This window comes from Sciurus vulgaris (assembly GCF_902686455.1).
Source record: "Sciurus vulgaris genome assembly, chromosome: 1".
NCBI classification, from domain to species: domain Eukaryota; kingdom Metazoa; phylum Chordata; class Mammalia; order Rodentia; family Sciuridae; genus Sciurus; species Sciurus vulgaris.
In genome coordinates, this window is record NC_136461.1 from 74,285,446 (window position 1) to 74,303,981 (window position 18,536).

Sequence of the window (18,536 nt, forward strand, 5' to 3'; positions counted from 1 at the left end):
AAAAAATATCTATTAAAACTGTACTTTTATTATTTCCTTGAACACAGAGTAGCAAATATTTCCTTTTGTTTACAGTTAAGGTCTTTATTATGAATATCCATTATTCTATAATTTAATAATTAAATCTGTTGCTTTTGTCTTAGCCCTCAGCATCAGTCTTAGACTGCTTCTTGTAGAATCTATTTGTATCTATAACACTTCCTCTGTCTGTATTAACATTTCTAATCTTTGAGCTGGAACATCAATAAAAGCAAGAGTTTGATGAATAAAATTACAATTTCAGTGCACATTTATTTCAAGTGCTATTTTAGGTTTTTAGAAGCATTTTTCATTTACTCTTCATGCACAGGCCTACCAAAATCTAACTTCTATATGAAGATGATGCTGGGGATTTGAGGGCAGGTGGTTATTAAGGCCCCTGACACTTAAACAGCTTCATAAATGTTAATATTTTCAGACTTTGTAGGATTGCCAGTTTATATAGTCTGTTTCATGCATAGATTATCGAGCTGTTATTCATGACTTGGAAATCCAGTATGAAATTCTTGATTTATACTTTCATCCCCCTTTGTGGAATCTTTTCATCAACTTAATGTGGTTTCACCCTGGCTTCTGATCTTGCTTCCTGAACTTCTAGCATAAAAAAGGAGCAGAACCACATGGGAGAGGATATGAGTTGAATAAGAAAACCAGGGTGTCGCCCCTTTGATTGGCATACAGGTACACCAGAAAGTTTTTGACTTGATTTTGCATCTTCTACAAATTTGAGAAATAGTTGGTATATTGAATGGGAAGAAATTTATGAAACATATGTTTATGAAAATACTGAGGAAATATGTCAAAATGAAATTGAAGAAATTCTTTTTCTTCTATACTAATTTTTTTTCTCATTTTTATAGTTTAAAAGTATAAATTTTAAAATTTCATAGTCCTGGAATGTTTTTAAGATTTAAGCTCCATAGAAAATGTAGGTAACAGCCATCCACACATGTATCAAATGTATGACCAATATTTCTGTCTTGTAGATATCCATACTAATATCACAAACCAGTAGATTCTTGCCCATCCTTCCAAGTTACATCTTGAAAGAATTCTTCCAGTTTACCTAACCCATATCATACTATCATATAGTCTAGATCAATTCGCCTAGTAACAGTAATTCTTAGTAGAGGTCTTTTCCTAAGAGCTCTACCAACTAAATGGTAAAATTAGGTCAGGGAGCAAAATATTCTGGAGGTCAGAATATTAGGTGTTTAAATTCATTGCCTTTAAACCTTTCTCATCTTCTTCATATACATCATTTTCTTCCTAAGTAAACTGATTATAAATGAACCTAATGAAATTTCCTTAGCCTTGCTGGTAAGTTATTATGCTCAAGTTACATATGTGAGAATTATAGATGGCTTGGGACTTTTGCCTGTTTACAGCCACCCTATATATAAACACTGAAACTTGTCCAGAAAATGAGATTGAGTGCTTTCCTCCTGTTTACCTTTTCTAAATAAAATGTCTAGATTGTAGAGAATAATAACTTTCTAAACTTTGTAAGATGGTGCTTTTCTTCAAAATTAAAGTTTGTTCACAACTAGAAAATTGATCCCTTTAATGGGATCATTTAATATCTTTATTTACTGTCTTGGAATTAAAACATCATTTCTGCTTCAGTCTCAAACTTCCTACTTACTTTAATCTGCTATTTAGTTTACTGTTTTACACCTGTAAACATTGTCAGTTAGTAGACTTTTCTGCCATAAAATCGTTATATTCTCACAACGACCTACATGCAACCAGACTCATTTACTTTTGAAGTTCATTTATTGTGGTTTACTACCGTTGTTTTCTATTAATGCCATTTTACATTCAACCAAAAAGAAGAGTAAATAGTGCAAGTGTAACTCTGAAGTGATGAGTTTTCCTAATGCTTTCCTTGAGAAGAACTTTTTTTCTTCTGAGACTTTTTTTCTGCTTCATAGTAACTTACAAATAAAGTTGACTTTAGCCCTGCTTACAGTATTCTGGTTTTATTCAAATTTCATTTCGGTTTTCCACGTACTGAGGAATTCAAGCTTATTTTCATAAAGCAAATCTTATCAGTTCTTAGTTCCCTCTTTCAGGTTGTTGCCAGTGGGATATTATAGCAACTGATTACTTTGCTGCTACTTTGATGACTGGCTTCTTAAGTTAACTGTTGCTACTAGAGGGTGAATGAGATGGAGATAGAGATGGAGTATGAAAGGGAAACATTTAGACCTTGTTTAATACTTGCTACATCTTCAAAGTGTTATAAGTTATTTGCATTGGGGGAAAAGATATTTATACTACAGGTGTAAAAAAAATATATTATAATGGCACCACCAATGATTATTCCCAGTGGGTGGAGGGTAAGCTAATTATTTTGAATGGGCATAAGGTTTTATTTTCTCCTCCCAACTTTATTACCATCCTACTCCAATATTTTTGGAAGATTTTTTGGTTTTGGGGTTTTTTTGTCTGTTTGTTTTGGTTTCTGTGGGGGGTTTTTGTTTGGGGTTTTTTGTTTTCTATTTTTAGACCTTACCAATTTTTCAGTGAAGTAATTTATTCCAGCACTAAACATTAGATGGTTGAAGTCAGTAGTGGTATGTTGTTATATACATCTCTTCCCAACTCTTAAGTCAGTGACTTCATCTTGGTAGTTTCAAATCATCTATGGTGGGAGTATTTTAATCATGAAGATCAGAGTGTTAGAGCTTTTCCTTTTTCTTTGAGAATGAGCTTACCAGTTGGGCAGCAGTGGTACACTGCTGTAATCCCAGTGACTTGGGAGGCTCAGGGAAGAGGCTCACAAGTTCAAGGACAGTCTTGGCAACTTAGCAGAACTCTGTCTCAAAATTAAAAAGGCTGGGGGTGTGGCTCAGTTGTAGAACACCCCTGGGTTCAGTCCCCACTACCACAACAAAAAAGAGAACCAGTTTACCAGCACAACACAGAAAGTCAACCATAACTTCTTAAAAAAAAATTTTTTTAAACCCTAATCTTAACAGCCTGAATGACTATTTTATGCATAGTTTAGAAAGAAAATTTAAAGGAAAGACATTTAAAATGTAGGACAAAGAATCCTTTGAAGAAAACTAAGAACCATTCCCAAAAACAAGTATTTGGTAACCAAATGCAAGAAGCAGAAATCCTGTGGCTTCAATCTAAAGTTTTTTGCATTTGAAATCTAAGACTATCATTAACACCAAAGTAAAAAAAAAAAACCCATAGTAATAATTGAGAATTCAACAGTAATATTATTTTACAAACTATGGTACTCTTAAGATTTTGTAAAAATTAAATTTAGCAAAATTGATATTAGAAAATTTGGAAATATTCTGACTTCATAGTAAGTTTTCTAGGCTTTTACAAGTATGTTATTAATTCTTTGGCATTAATAATTCTTTTGAGTCAAGTGCTGGTAAGCAGTCAGTTCTACTGAGGTTGAGTAATATAGAAAAATTAAAGCATAGAAACCAGGAACCCATTTAGATATATAAGCAAAATCAGGGAATTGCCGGATTATAATTTGGGCTTTGCTTAGAGGATTTTTTAACAGTCTGAATACAAAATTCTAAAATTATGTTCTAATTTAAGTCTGAACAGGAATTAAGAATAACTCAAAGTGAATTTGATCGTCAAGCCGAGATTACCAGACTTTTGCTAGAGGGAATCAGCAGTACACATGTGAGTGTTTGTTCATTGGAAATTTCATTTGGAACAAAAGACTGATGATCCTGAGGCAATTTGGAGATTAAAAACTGAACTTCCTTTTTAGTCATTTATCAAAAAAGTTTAAATTGTGGTGCTTTCTCAGATATGTGAAGAAATATTTAAAATTTTTGCTTATATCTTATCACCTACTTCTCCCATCCTTATTAGATCTTGTTTGCTTATTATTGACTGTACTGTTCACTGAGGTTGACTTTAATAAGCCTTGTAGTAAAATGATTCTCCCTCATTACAATGCCTTGTCCCACTTTTAGCATTTACCACTGTAAGAGCCTAGAATTGACTCTTAACTTTCCTTTATAGGCCCATCACCTCCGCTGTCTGAATGACTTTGTAGAAGCCCAGATGACTTACTATGCACAGTGTTACCAGTACATGTTAGACCTCCAGAAACAACTGGGAAGGTGGTAATTTTCTTTTTGCATATTAAAGTCCTGATACTAGAAGAAAGGCAGATTTTTACACATGGACTAATAGCAAGGATAAAGATTAGAAGAACTAAAAGGCTTTTATTAGTTTGTATAGAGTTGGATTTTTTAAATTTTTTTTATTTTAAAGGAAAATAATTTTCAGACTAGTGAGATAGTATTTTGAGCTTTTCTGGCACAGAGGTTAACAGGGAGGAGAAAGTGAATACCTTCTTAGTGCCACATAAAGAAAGCTTTAGAAGTATTTGAGGTTCTTTTTTTTTTTTTTTTTGCTATTCTTTGAGGGGTATATAGGTTCATTGACAGATACCCTTAAAGATGAACAAATTTATATAATCATTGACTCTCTAAAAGTTTTTTAATATTCTGTAAGACCTCAAGCCCTCTGTTATGAAGTGATTATTCTGAGTATGGTAATATACTTTAAAGCAAAATGATAGTATGTAAAGCACATTCATTCATTCATCATATATTCATAGGATACCTGCCATGTGCCAGGCACTGTCATACTCTGGGGTTACAGCATCAAATAAAACAGACAAACGTACTGGCCTTTATGAAACTTAGATTGTAACACGACAAAAGAACATACAAGGCAAATATGGTCCTTGCTCTCATAATACTTAAAAGTGTGGGTAGGAATACAAACCATAACTGGATAGGACATATGATAAATAGAAAAGTAAAAGAAGTACAGGATATTGTGAGGACATCTGTAACTCAGTTGTGTCTAGCAAAGTTTCCAGGTGAAGTTATTTTAGTGGGAGTCATCTAAATGAAGAAAGGCAGGTTGAATATTCTAGGCAAACTAAGAACATGTATATAAAAAGGTCCGAGGAAAGCAAGTATGGCAAATTCAGAGAACTGACAGTATTTCATTCTTATTATAGCATGGTGTTGAAGTTGAGTAGTATAGTAGATAAGCATGAATAGCTTTAAAAGTATGTTAAACTAAGGAGTTTAGAATTTATATAAAAACAGAAAAGTAATATGTGGCATTTGAAGAATATCACAACAAGTTGTTTCCAGGAATAAGTTAGAAGAAATAAAAAAGTCATTTCAGTGTTCCTTTATGCATAGTAATCCTTCAAACTTAGACCTGGAACAAAATTAGGCACATCCACAAAGCTAATTTTAGATCTTAAAAATAAATTGTAGCTGACCGGGCATGGTAGTACATGCCTATAATCCCAGAAACTCAGGAAACTGAAGCAAGAGGATTCCAAGTGCCAGGTCAGCCTCAGCAACTTAAGACTCTGTCTTGGTGGATGGTGGGAGTGGGGGGAATGCTAGGGATGTAGGTAAAGTACCCTTGGGTTTAATCCCCATTAACAAAAAAAAAAAGAGTTCATGAATCTAAGAATCTAAAGTGTTAGAAAAATTATCTGTATGAATATTCCCAGTAACAACAAAAAAAAAGTGTATGGATCTAAAAATCTAAAGTGTTGGAAAAATTTTCTGTATGAATATTAAAATCACTAAGGATTAAGGTTCAGTGTCAGTGAGCCAAGAGCTAAAATCTTTTAGAAATGAAAGAAGGCATCTGTACATGATTATAACTAGGGATAGTATGTAATATATAGTCAAATAACCTGCAATTGAAAGATGGGGAGAGTTGGACCAGGAAAAGTCTGAAAGTGGTAATGAGGAACATAGGAGTCCTACTCCATTCAACCATAAGAAAAGTGTGGGAGATAAATATTCACATAAGAAGGTTAAAAATTCAGGGAAATTTGAAGGCACATTGGTCATAAGAGAAAAGGAGAATTTTATTTCTTGGAGGGATGAATTTCACCCAGATGACGGACCTTGTGTATTTTAACTGATGGATTTATTAAAATTTATATGCAGGGACTAGGGGGCAAAATTCAGTGGTAGAGATCTTGCATAGCATATGTAAGGCCCTGGATTTGATCCCAGCATCACAGAAAGATTTTTTTTAACTTAAATATAGGGCCGGGAATATAGGTCAGTGGTATATAGCACTTACCTAGCATGCATAAGGCCCTGGATTCCATCCCTAACATGGGTGTTGTGGGAGTCCTTAAATATGAATTTTCATAGGTAATTTATGACCTTAAGAATGTTTGAAGTCAAATTATTACAATCCAGTCATTTTTGTTGTGTTTTCCAGTTAATATTATTAGTGAAGCAATAGCCTTAAAATAGAAATTGTCTTCAAATTGTTCATAAGCATATTTAATCACAAGATTTTACTGATTTCTACTAAAACTTTTTTCCAAAAAAAAATAGAGTAAAATGAACTTGGGAAATTTGCCCTATTCATTGAGTTTTATATTTCATTATAATTATCAATCATAACAATTTATTTGAATGTCTTATCCCCTCACTTAATTCATATGTTCTTAAGGAAGTAGTATCCTTTCATCTTTATGTTTTCAGCTTATGGCTGTTATACTGTACTCAGTAAATGTTGTTGGAATGAATAGGAAAATGTGATGGATCAGTTTTATGTAAAAAAAGTTTTAAGTATTCAAATATTTCTCAAAGAATTAAGAAAACTTAGATCATTTTTTCTGAGGGATAAGTAGCCATTATATTTAAGTCAATGTTATAAAGACAGCTTTGAAACAGATTTTTAAAGATTTATATATGAAAGCCACCTGAATTGTCTATAGTGTAATTGGCCCACGAAGCAAGAGGAAATTAGTCATTAAAGTATTTAATAATTAAGATCTACAAATCATCCATTTGGAGGTGGAAGATAAATAGTGCCACCAGGTGGTGGCATACAAGAACTTTAATCACTTGGAAATAGCTGATTGACTGTTTTCTTTTCCACAGTTTTCCATCCAGTTATCTTTCTAACAACAATCAGACTTCTGGGACACCTATGCCACCTTCTTTAGCAAATGCAGTTGGTTCTTCTGCTGTGGCTTCAACAAGTAGCCTAGTAATCACCTCTCCATCCAGCCTCAGTGACCTTAAGGAGTCAAGTGGCAGCAGGAAGGCTAGAGTTCTCTATGATTATGATGCTGCAAACAGTACTGAATTATCACTTTTGGCAGATGAGGTAAGTAATGTGGGTATGAGAAGAAAAAATATATCACAGATTGGCATACCTTCTAATATAACAAAATTCCAAGTCCTCATTACTTTTTTAGAAATAGTTTATAATGAATGTTTTATGACTTTTGGGTGGTTGGCATTTTATAAAATTTTAATATAATTAAATATCACAAAAATGTTTTAAACTTTTAACTGCCAAATAACTTGAAGATATATAAAAATGCTTCCAATAAAATCCTTAATCTTTTAGCAAAATTGATAATGTTTGAAGTCCACTGATAGTAATTTAAACAAATTAAATACCAATCTGGTTTGTTGTGTTTATTTTTTAATAGTTAATAACTTGAAATATTTCATTTTGTAGGTGATCACTGTGTTCAGTGTCGTTGGAATGGATTCAGACTGGCTAATGGGGGAAAGGGGAAATCAGAAAGGCAAGGTGCCAATTACTTACTTAGAACTGCTCAATTAAATAGGTGGACCTATGGAAAAATTACCCACCATGACACCCTATTTATATATAATTAACTCTAAGTAGAGCAGTTTTAAGTATCTTTCATTTTAATGTCTTAAGAGACTGAAAAAAAAATTACAAGTCATCAGAAACTGGCTTTTCTGCCAATAAAGTTGCATGGTAAATATTTCATTACAGAATTTATGTTAGAGCTTTCATGCCAAGAATGTTTTCTTACAAAATTCTCTTTCTACTGAGATTTCACTAACATCTTCTACACTTGAACCCTAACTTAAAATAGAACTGTTTTCTACTGAATTTTTCATTAACAGCAAGTTTTTTCTTTTATGTAAAATAAATTTATTGCAAATTGATATCAGTGACTCATTTATTAGGTATAATTAATAGCCAAAGAATTAGGTTAAAATTAATTTTCAACTTTTGATTTGAAAGAGTTATCAGATAACAACTCTTCTGTGAAGAATATGTTTTTGAATGTTCCCATAGACAAATGCAATTATACCATTTTTACCTCATTGCCCAACAGAAATCAGATTACTTCACTACTATGTTTTAATGGGTTATTATTGTTCTGTTTGAATACTACTGAATTGTTTCTTTTAAATTTAAAAACAACTAGTCCTTGAAAAGCATGACTATATTTCTCTGATATAAAGTTCTAAGACATTTGGGACAAATTGAGTTTACTAAAAATATCATTTGATTGCCACAATTTAATACATAATCAGAATTGGATTCATTAAGAACATAATTCAGTAAAGAGGATTAGTTATTGAACAAGCAAATGTGAGTAAAAATATGGATTAGTGCAGCTGTGTTCATTGTTGAGTAAATTATATACAAACAAAACAAACTTAGTTATTCTTGGGCTTAACACTTTGAAGATTTATTAATGAACATAGATTATCTTGGCTAGGATCTCTGGTTTTGAAGCACACACTATTAAAATTATTAGTTACACATTTGGAACCAGAGAATTACTATTTGGACCAATGCTGTCAAATAGCAATTCCTATAAATCAGCATGTTGGAATTTTTTTCTGTTAGGACTTCTCATTCATTCATTCAGCAAACATTTATTGAGGGCCAGGTACTATGTTGATCAATTGGGGACACTACCATCTAGATTTTGCACACAGTCCTTTCCTCTGCAGAGCTTAAAGAACAGTAGAGGATACAGAAAAATAATTTGTCTTATAATAGGGTTAGTGTTAATGATGAATGAAATAGGGACTACCTGACTCAGAATTGCAAAATGAGAAGAAATGCTCTGGAAAAGTGGTGTTATAAGGTAGAAGGGAAAAAAGATATGTCAGGCTAAGAGCCAACACAGCATAAGTAGTTCCGTCTGCCTTGAAACATGAAGTGCAAAATTGTACATTTATTCAGAGCATGTTAATCTATCAAAATGATATATTTTGGTAGTTTTATTAAAAAAGAATTAAAAAACACCATTTTAAAATATTATTTGGTGTTAAGAGCTCCTAATAGAAGTTTGGGAAGGATGTTAATTTAGTTCAGTACAAAATTTAACTGTAGCTGTTGCCCTTTTATTTCTGTGCTACGAGACAGATTCCTGTGCAATTTTGCAGTTGTACAGGATACTTTGACTCACCATGAATTGCCATACGTAACCCCAAAAGCTGCTTAAACTGGTTAGTTTTTTGTAGATTGAAAAAGTGATGCTTTTTTTCTCCCTCAGAGAGGAAGTTTTATAGCCTATAGTACCATCTGTTATGCAAGTCTAGATTTAGGTTTTGAAAGATCATAACAAAAATTCAGGTCAACTTAAAAAGCAACTTTAAATTAGGTTTATGGGAAGTAGAGTAATGAAGGAAAAAAATATAAGTAATGGAGTGAAATAATCCTGGGTTTATATCCAGCCTTCCTCACAGACTGAGCTTCAACTTAGACATATGTAATTGCCCTTTCTTGAATAAAATGGGGATAATAATTATGCCACCTTAGGGTTGTCGTGAGATTATACAGTAAATGTTATGTCAGCGAGTTCAAAGCCAGCCTCAGCAACTTATCGAGGCCCTAAGCAACTCATTGAGACCCTATCTCTAATAAAAAATTTTAAAAAGGGCTGGGAATGTGGCTCAGTGGTTAATTGCCCCTGGGTTCAATCCCCAGTACAAAAAAAAGAAAAAAAAAGGTTATATCAGGTGATTTTTAAGGAAAGTCTTGACACATAGTAGATACATTGTACAATGTCAGTTTCCTCTTATTGTCCCCATAGCTTCCTGTCCTACCCAGACTATGGGCCTTATTTATGACTGTACAAGAGGAACCTCCTAAATCCATGCTTTGCTTACTCCCTATCATTTTCATTCTCCTCTTTAAATCAGACCTAGGTTTAACTCATCCACGGTCAGTGTAAATTATCAGAAGCTTCTGCTTTCTATCAGGTGAATATTGATTATTGAAGGCTCCTATATGTTATTGGTTTACTATAGTGTTGATACATTCAAAGGCATCTTGTACCTTTCACTTCCACTAACACAGCATAATATGTAGGCTTGTTCTTATGTTTATTGCTTTTCATTTTAGTGGGGTTTTATTTGGTTGGGGGTTTTTTTGGTTGGAGTTTTTTGTTTCATTTTGGTTCTGGCTTATTTAAAATCATAGGTTTGGGGGTTTTTTCTCAAGCAATAGCTCAAGAATGTTCTTAGACATGGAAGAAAAGGTTGGGGAACCTGTTATTTCATTATGTAATTCAGAGGCTGGGGATTCAGCTTAGTGGCAAAGCTCTTGCTTTGCATGTGAGAGATCCTGGGTTCAATCCCAAGCCCTGTGCCCCTGAGCTTAATCCAAAAGTACAGTAATATGTGGAAAATGCACATATGAATGAAATAATAAACTTGGAAATATTTGTAGTCTCTGTTACCAAGAGGAAAGGTGATTGGATTGTATCTACCTTTATTCTCAAGATAATCTCACCCTACAAGGTTAGTGTTAAAACTGTTTTATGGTGCTAATCAAAAAAAATTCATATCATAGGAGATGAAGTCCTAAAAATGGGAATATACCTCACTCTGGATAACATGGGAAATGAAAAACCTGGGACCAGGTTACCTGATGAGCCCATCTCTTAGTCTGCTGTTATCCTTCACCAGAACAAAGGAAACTGCTGTTGGGAGGACATTTCTGAGATACACTGTAAAAGATGAAGGGCAGGACAAGCAATAACACTTGCTTACCCAGAGAGGTCCAGCTTACCTCCATGTTTGTTGATGGGATTCCTGAAAAAATCCCTTCCCTGTCTCCCAAACCCTGAAATTTTGAAGTATGTTGCCTTAGTTTCCCTTCAAGCCTGTGTGAGGAGCCATAATGGTCAGATGACTTCACAACCAACTTCACCTTAACCCATTCTCCATCTGGTTAAATGGCTCCTGCCTCATGGTGAGACTCTAAAGGTAGGAACGATTTCTGTAACCACACCTTCCCCTTCTCCCACAGTATCCTAATTAGGAAGTATATTCTGTAGAGCAGTGGTTATCAAAGTGTACATCCAGATCAATATCAGCATTGCCTAGAAATTTGTTTAAAATGCTATTTATCATTTTCAGATATTCTTATATTTATACTTTTGTCTTCAAGATCCTTTAAAACTAGTCGTCTTTGTGGTACCTTTTTAACTATTAAGACAAAACTAAATCTCATCTTTTTTACTGTGTTTACAACACTAATTTAGTTATTTTTATAATTTGTTTGCTTAGTATATATTTGTTACTCTAGAATGTAGGCTTTCTGAAATAAACACTAATTCTTTTGATCAAAATTTCTCTTAGCATAAAACCTAGCTGATAGTATGTGCTCAATAAATATTTGTTGAATGAAAGAAAAAATGGAAATTCCTAAACCTTCTCCAGGACCTGCTGATTCAAACTCTGGGGGTGGGACCCAGCGTCTGTTATCACATGCCATTTGAGTGATTCCCCTGCAGTCTCAAGTTTGAGAACCACTGCAGTAGAACTTGCCTTTCAGAAACTTCAGGCCTACTATCTGACCTCACTTGAAAACTTTTGTCTGTCTGTCTTTTAACCCTTACCATCTTTACTCTGAAGGGTACAGGAACCTGCTGGTATATGTTACAGGTGGGTGGGTATAAAGTATAAGGCCATGTTTAGTGCCAGGGAAATGATGCTTAGAATGCCAGCACCTGGGTGCTGTGGAAGGTTTCTAGAAAAAAGGATCCCTCAGTCTAAAGAAAGACAAGCAGTACCACCACATACATTTCCACTCAGCACAGTGCCTTTTAATTGGTGTCTTACATCAAAACACCCTGACAAACCATTAAAGCAGTATTGGACAAACATGTATATCCCTGAGCCTCAGGTTGCTAAGCTCTCTCTCATTCCTACTTTAAAGGAGACTTTTTTTAAGAATTTAGTGCTTTTTTTTTTTTTTTTAAATGATAAATGTCAGCCATATTGGCAAAAAAATAATTTACAGTTTTAATAAAATTAAACCATCCAGGGAGAGAACCACTGTTATTTATGTATATGGACTTCCAGACTCTGTTGCATTTTTAGATATTTTAAATGGGATCAAGTTGTACATGCCATTTTGTAACTTTTTCACTCAACATTACCATGACTATCTTACTATGTCATATGTATTTCTACATCTTTTTAAATGGCTGCATGATATTTCATCATATGTGCCACATTTTATTAAACTGTTGAATTTTTAGGTTTCCAGTTTTTCACTAATAAATTAAAGAACATTGTGTTGCTAAAATCTTTTGTGTGCTTCTAATTATTTCCTTAAGATGAATACTTTGAAGTGAAATTGCTAGTGAAGAAAGTATGCCAGTTATAAAAGAATGCTATGGATTTGGGGGCAAGAGGGTCTTGGTTTTTGTTTTTGTTTTTGTTTTGGAGTACTACCAACTGAATGTTCTTAAAAGTGTTTAGTTTAAAAGTATAGCTGGCACAGTGGCACCTATAATCCTAGTGGCTCTGGAGCTGAGGCAAGAAGATCGAGAGTTCAAAGCCATCCTCAGCAACTCAGCAAGACTCTGTCTCTAAATAAAATATAAAAAAGGGCTGGGGAATGTGGCTCAGCAGTTAAATGCCCCTGGGTTCAATCCTCAGTACCAATATAAAGAGTAAAATGTAGATAAAAAGACCCAGCAAAATTAAAACAAATGTCAGTCTTAATTTTTCTGACTCGACATTTGTTCTCCTTTCTGTCATATTTTTGTGATACTTTGGAAATGCTTGTAATACTGCTTCTTGTTTTTACTCAGCCTCTTAGAAGCATTATCACCTTTCTCATTTTTGCTTAGATGTGGTAGACGAATAACCTTAGGTAAAGTGGAATTTTGTGGTAGCTTTGATCAGGCTTACTGATGATGGTTTCAGGGAGCATGCCCATAGTAGGGAAAGTAGGACTCTGGAAGGAAGGCAGAGCACTGGCTCTCCCACTTGGCTGCCTGACTTATGTCAGTCAATAAACCTCTTTGGGCCTTCTTGTTCATCTCCAGAAGGAGAATATAAACCCACCTGATACATTTGAAAGGATTAACCATCTTTTAACAAAGCCACTGGTACCTGGTACAGAATGAACAACTTATTAAAATTTCCAAATAAGTGTATTGGAGTGGTTGCTGTTGTCAACCTGTGTGGAGTTCATATCAGTGTCAAATCTTTCTTGAAAGCAGTCACAATAAATGGGCATTGCCTTTTACATCTTGCAGTACAAAATGAGTTCTTACAGCATCTGTCTCATTTCTTCTGTTAGGTATTCAAGTAATCTAACCAGATCCTCCAAATTGTCCAGTGGAAGATTGGTTAAAGATTTAGTTTGCTTTTATAGCAGTGTGTCAAAGTGGTAATGGTATTTTTAAACGTTGAGGGGAGCATGTCAACCATGCCATACTTCCCCCCCTGACTAAAACTGCCCCAGCCTTGGCCCACAGCTGATCTTTGTACTTGGAAAACAGGTCCTGTATCTGTGAGAGATTGACATAGAGGACTCAGTAAGCTCCAATAGCATCTCTGGAATCTATTTGTCCATACTAAGGGAAGTATGGGAATTCTAAAAAGGTCAGAGTCCCAGGGTGATGGCTTCAGTAATTATAGCAAAGCACCAGAGACCAACTTATTTTAACATTTGGATGAACACCAGTAAATTTAAATTAGCATCTGGTTTGTTTATTATGACTCAAACTACTCAGCAGTGAGGAGTCAGAGAACCTAAGGAGATTATAAGGAAGGGAGGCTATTCAGAAGGCTTCAGGTTTATGAGAACTGGACAAATGATGTTTAGAAAAGTAAAAAGAAAAACTGCTGTTCTAAGAGCTTTCTCTGAGGGCCTACTGACAAGGGCTTAGGTCATGTTTCTGCCTAGTCTCACTTTAAGTTTTCCAAAACTCAAGGGATAATATATAGTTCCCTTACAACTACGCACTTTGATGCTTTCTTGCCTTTTGTGTATACTTTCTTCTCCACCTAAAAACCCTTTACTCATTTGTCAAGAGTAAACTCAGAGGGATCTTCTGTTAATGCACAACTGTGGTATTTATTACCTGAATTACATTTACTAAGCTGAACTCAATAACAGGGACTTTGTATCCCCTACCACCTAGTACATTAAAAATAAGTTTCAGCAAATTCATAGCTGCTGGCAATTTTCTAATTTCTATAAGAGATCTATTAACGATTCATCTCTGATGCTACTACCTGTATTTGCCCTAACAAACACTGACCTTTTGGACAACAATATCATAGACAATATATAAATACTTTTCTTGGAGAGTAAACCTCACAATCTTAACAGCATTATTATTTCACATTGACTGGTTAATTTTACAGTGCTCATCACTGACTTGAACTTTGCAAAAACAATAATTGATTACAAAACAGACTTACTAGTTTCATGTATACTTCAAACTTAGGATATGTAATCTCAAGTAATCTAGGATTGGATGTTTCCATTTTGAATGTTTTCTGTGTAGATGTCCTCTATAAAAGAGCTCAATATCCTTCCTCTCTCCTCTGCTTTTCCACCTTTCCATTTTTCCATGTCTGTCATATTCCGTCTTCCTTCTTTTAAAAATGTTTACTGCCTAACAGGATAAAAGGCAAACAGCACAATACATAAAGGTAAAAGTTCACAATAGTTGAAAAATATATAATAGAAGATTCTGCTCAGTTACTATTTGTGAATAACAAATGTGAGTCAGATTTCTAGGAGACAAGGAAGTGTGATCAAATTGACCATTCATGCACAGAAACCAGGATTGCTCAGGAGATGGCCACTCAAATGGCGGCACTGAGGACATCATCAAAAAACAAAGGCAGAGTTAGGCCAGAGTTCTTGCTCTCACTCAAGAATTAAGTTTTAATATGACTGCTGAATTACGTTTTCAGAAAACAGGATATAAATGAGCACAAAATAATTCACATTAACACCCTGAAACACACTGACTCTTGAGTCTTTGTGGGTCAAATCATCATTAGGAAGTGGAAGTTTCTCTTCCCTGAATATTTCTGAGACTCCAGAGACACTTTGTTGTGTCCACAAATGAATCCCACCTGCTGGTGGAGAAGGGACTCTACCCAATCTCACACTCCTAGGCAAACTCATAATAACAGGGAACTTTCCCAGACACAGCTTCTTGCTGACCCCTGACCAGCCCTCCCCTTCAGTTGTTCATGCAACTTCCAGTGCCTGCTCCCTGCTGCTAAAGACAAATCAGAGCACCAAGGCATGATGAGAGGCATTTCTTCTTTCCCTACTACACTCAGTCAGGGTCTCAGCACAACGCTAAGCACAGGGCTCTTAAAATTTACATTTACACAGTCAATTCTCCCAGGAGAAATCCCTCACCAGGACAGCTGGTGAAGAAAAATTCCACTGGTAAAACACTGCAGACCCAGCATCAAGGCTCTCCTTTGCCCCATAGTCTTAAGTGACAAACTGTTCAACATCTAGTCCATTCCTACCTTAAGTCCTTCTTAGGGGCATATTACTGTCCAACACTCTGGCTTTGATTATGACCATCTCCCAACATCCAAGTTTTAATATATTTGGAATATTAGGAGTTATAGAGTCCTACCCTATTGCTATTGCTATAAAATATTACTATTCTGTGCAGACAGAATCCTATTCAGAAACTAAGACTATTGACTAAAGAATCAAAGATTTTCAATCTCTACCACCTATTAACTGTGTGTTGAACAAATTACATAATCTCAATTCCTGTTTCTTCATCTATAAAATATAAATTAAAATGTCTTACTCCTAGGATTGTAGCAAAAAGTAGTTCTCAAACCAGGAGCGTCATTTTTACACAGGAAATTATTACAAATGCAAATTTGCAGGTCCCTACTGAATCAGAAGCCCTAGGAATGGGGCACAGCAATTTGTGTTTTAACAAAAACTTGGATGATCTGATGAATGCAGAAGAGGGTGAACTACCAGTTGTAAGTATTAAACAAAACTACATGTAAGGGCTTGATTTAGTAACTAGCATAACTAATTAACAATTTCTAGCTCCTATTATCACCCTATTAAAATTCTTAAAGTAATGAATGGACTACACAGTCTTCAAGCAACATTCCATATATATTTTTCATAAGAAAGCTTTTTGCAAGAGTTTGGTAGCTGAGGTTTGAGGTTGATTTTTTTGTTTTGGTTTGCTGAGGTTTGGTTTGGTTTTAAGGTACTGGGGATTGAACCCAGGGATGCATTACCACTAAGCTACATCCCTAGTCCTTTTTATTTTTGTTTTGAGACAAGGTCTCATTAAGTTGCTGAAGCTTACCTCCAACTTTCAATCCTCTGGCCTCAAGCTCCCTAGTAACTAGGATTACAGGTGTGTGCCACTGCTCCCGGCTAGAGGCTAAGATTCGCAGTGAGCATATGGAGTACAAATTCCTACATTTTAATCAATCATGTAGAAAATGAGTTAAAATTCTTTTTACCAGAAATAACTGAAATCCATTTAGAAAGTCATTGTATCTCTGCAAAAAGGAGTATTGGAGAAGGAGGGGTCAAGATTTTTCTCAAAAAGTACTTTAGGGTCTGCTTCCACACATGGAAAAATGGGACAATTGAAGTTCTGATATTCCATATCATAGGTTAAACCATGATCATTTTGACCTGCAAAGTATATGTTGCCTGTTTAAAAGTAATTTGTCATACACTCAATAACTGGCTAACTTTATTCCATGCACCTTCATGATGATTACCTCAAGATAAATATGTTTCATAATGTAACCCCAGGAAACTAAATGAATTTACATTCTACATAGAGTGTTTGGCTATAAACCAATTACATGTCACAGGAGACTAAAATAATTGCAGTTTTAGAATAGTTCATCATAAGCCATTCTTTCTGAGATTTAGACAGTAGAAATTAAATTTGTGGTTATGTACCCTCTGGCAAATTATTCACTTAACCTCTTAGGCCCATAGATTCCTCATCTGTAAAATGAAAATATTAAACTAGATGATCTCTCATTTCCTTTTAGCTCTTGCATCCTAACATGCCCTAAAAAATTCAAAGTTGTTCATGTTTTAATAATAATAAAGCAAAATTACAAATTATTAACTTAAAAAGCATGCAGCATTCTACTGACAGCAATTTGATGGGGTTATTTTCTTCATATTTTAGAATACAAAGCTCCTCAGTCCGAATTTTCTATAAGAGACTGAAGGATAACTTGGAAGATAGTCCTTTGGAAATCTCTCCTTCTGGACTGACCTCACCTTACCTTTTATAGCAATAACAATAGGGTAGGACTCTATAACTCAAAAACTTATGCTCCAATTTTCTAGTGGGCTCTAATGAGCATATATGAACAGCAGCACTGACCATTTTAGACATTTTGGGATTTTATATTCCCTTGGGAAATACTGCTAACATTTATTGGTGTTACTAACCTTTCTAGTGTTTGTGTATGCATGTTACCTTCTTTAAGCCTAGCAAGAAAGCATATTTGCCCCCATTTTACAGATGAGAAAACAGAATTTAGAGGTCACTCAGCCAGAAAGTGGCAAAGCTGGTCTCACTGCTTGTCTTCCCAACTCTTATTCAGTGTTTAACACAGACACCCATTTTTTTATATGTGCCCCTAAATTTGGTCAATGGCCCTTTATTTTCTACACTTCTGGGTTAGTAATTTTTCTTGAGGCAGAAAAAGTGTTTCTCTTAACATAAAGTAGCTATAAACCACTTTAACTTACTAAAAGTAAGTGCAAAGTTCATCAAGCCAAGCTAGGATCTGGTGAGCCCTGTTATCGTCACAACTGAAAAGTGCGAAGAAATCAGTATTGGCTTAAGTCAGGCTTCCTAAAATGCAGGTCCCAGAAACCAGGTTGGGGCCATTCATCTTGTGTTTCAACAAGCTCTCAAGAACCATGCATTTAAATAGAACCGAGAAGCTAAATGGCTTTTCTTTCCCTCACTTTAAAGCTGACTCACCTGCAGAAACAATGAAAGAAAATAGTGAGCCAGGCATAATAGCACATACCTATAATCCCAGTGACTCAGGAGGCTGAGAGAGGAGAATGGCAAGTTCCAAGCCAGCCTCAGAAATTTAGCGAGGCCCTAAGCAACTTAATGAGACCCTGTCTCAAAAAATAAAAAGGACTGGGGATGTGGCTCAGTGGTTAAGTACCTTGGGTTCAATCCCAGTACCAAAAAAAGAGAGAGAATGATGACAGGTTCCACAATATTACTCCAGGCTGTTAAATTGAACTGAAATATAATACCATTTTACTGACTATCAATCAATAGGCCATTCACTAATGAGAATTTGATAAGCAAGTGAAAATGCTCAGAATATAATTTTGCCAGGAACAGGGAAAAGAATCCATGAATTTATTCCAAGGTTTAT

General features: G+C 34.9%; 1 protein-coding gene across 4 annotated transcripts in view; it reads left to right on the top strand.

Annotated features, from left to right (window-relative positions):
* SH3GLB1 (SH3 domain containing GRB2 like, endophilin B1) overlaps positions 1-18,318 on the top strand; it is a 42,362-nt gene extending 24,044 nt beyond the window's left edge. For all 4 annotated transcript variants that reach the window (XM_079139835.1, XM_079139836.1, XM_079139837.1 and 1 more), the window contains 4 exons: positions 3,613-3,702; positions 4,051-4,151; positions 6,981-7,209; positions 7,570-18,318. In XM_079139835.1, the coding sequence (XP_078995961.1) occupies positions 3,613-3,702; positions 4,051-4,151; positions 6,981-7,209; positions 7,570-7,677 (528 nt within the window). In that variant the 3' untranslated portion in view covers positions 7,678-18,318. The remainder of the gene's footprint in view (positions 1-3,612; positions 3,703-4,050; positions 4,152-6,980; positions 7,210-7,569) is intronic.
* The last annotated feature ends 218 nt before the right edge of the window (positions 18,319-18,536 follow it).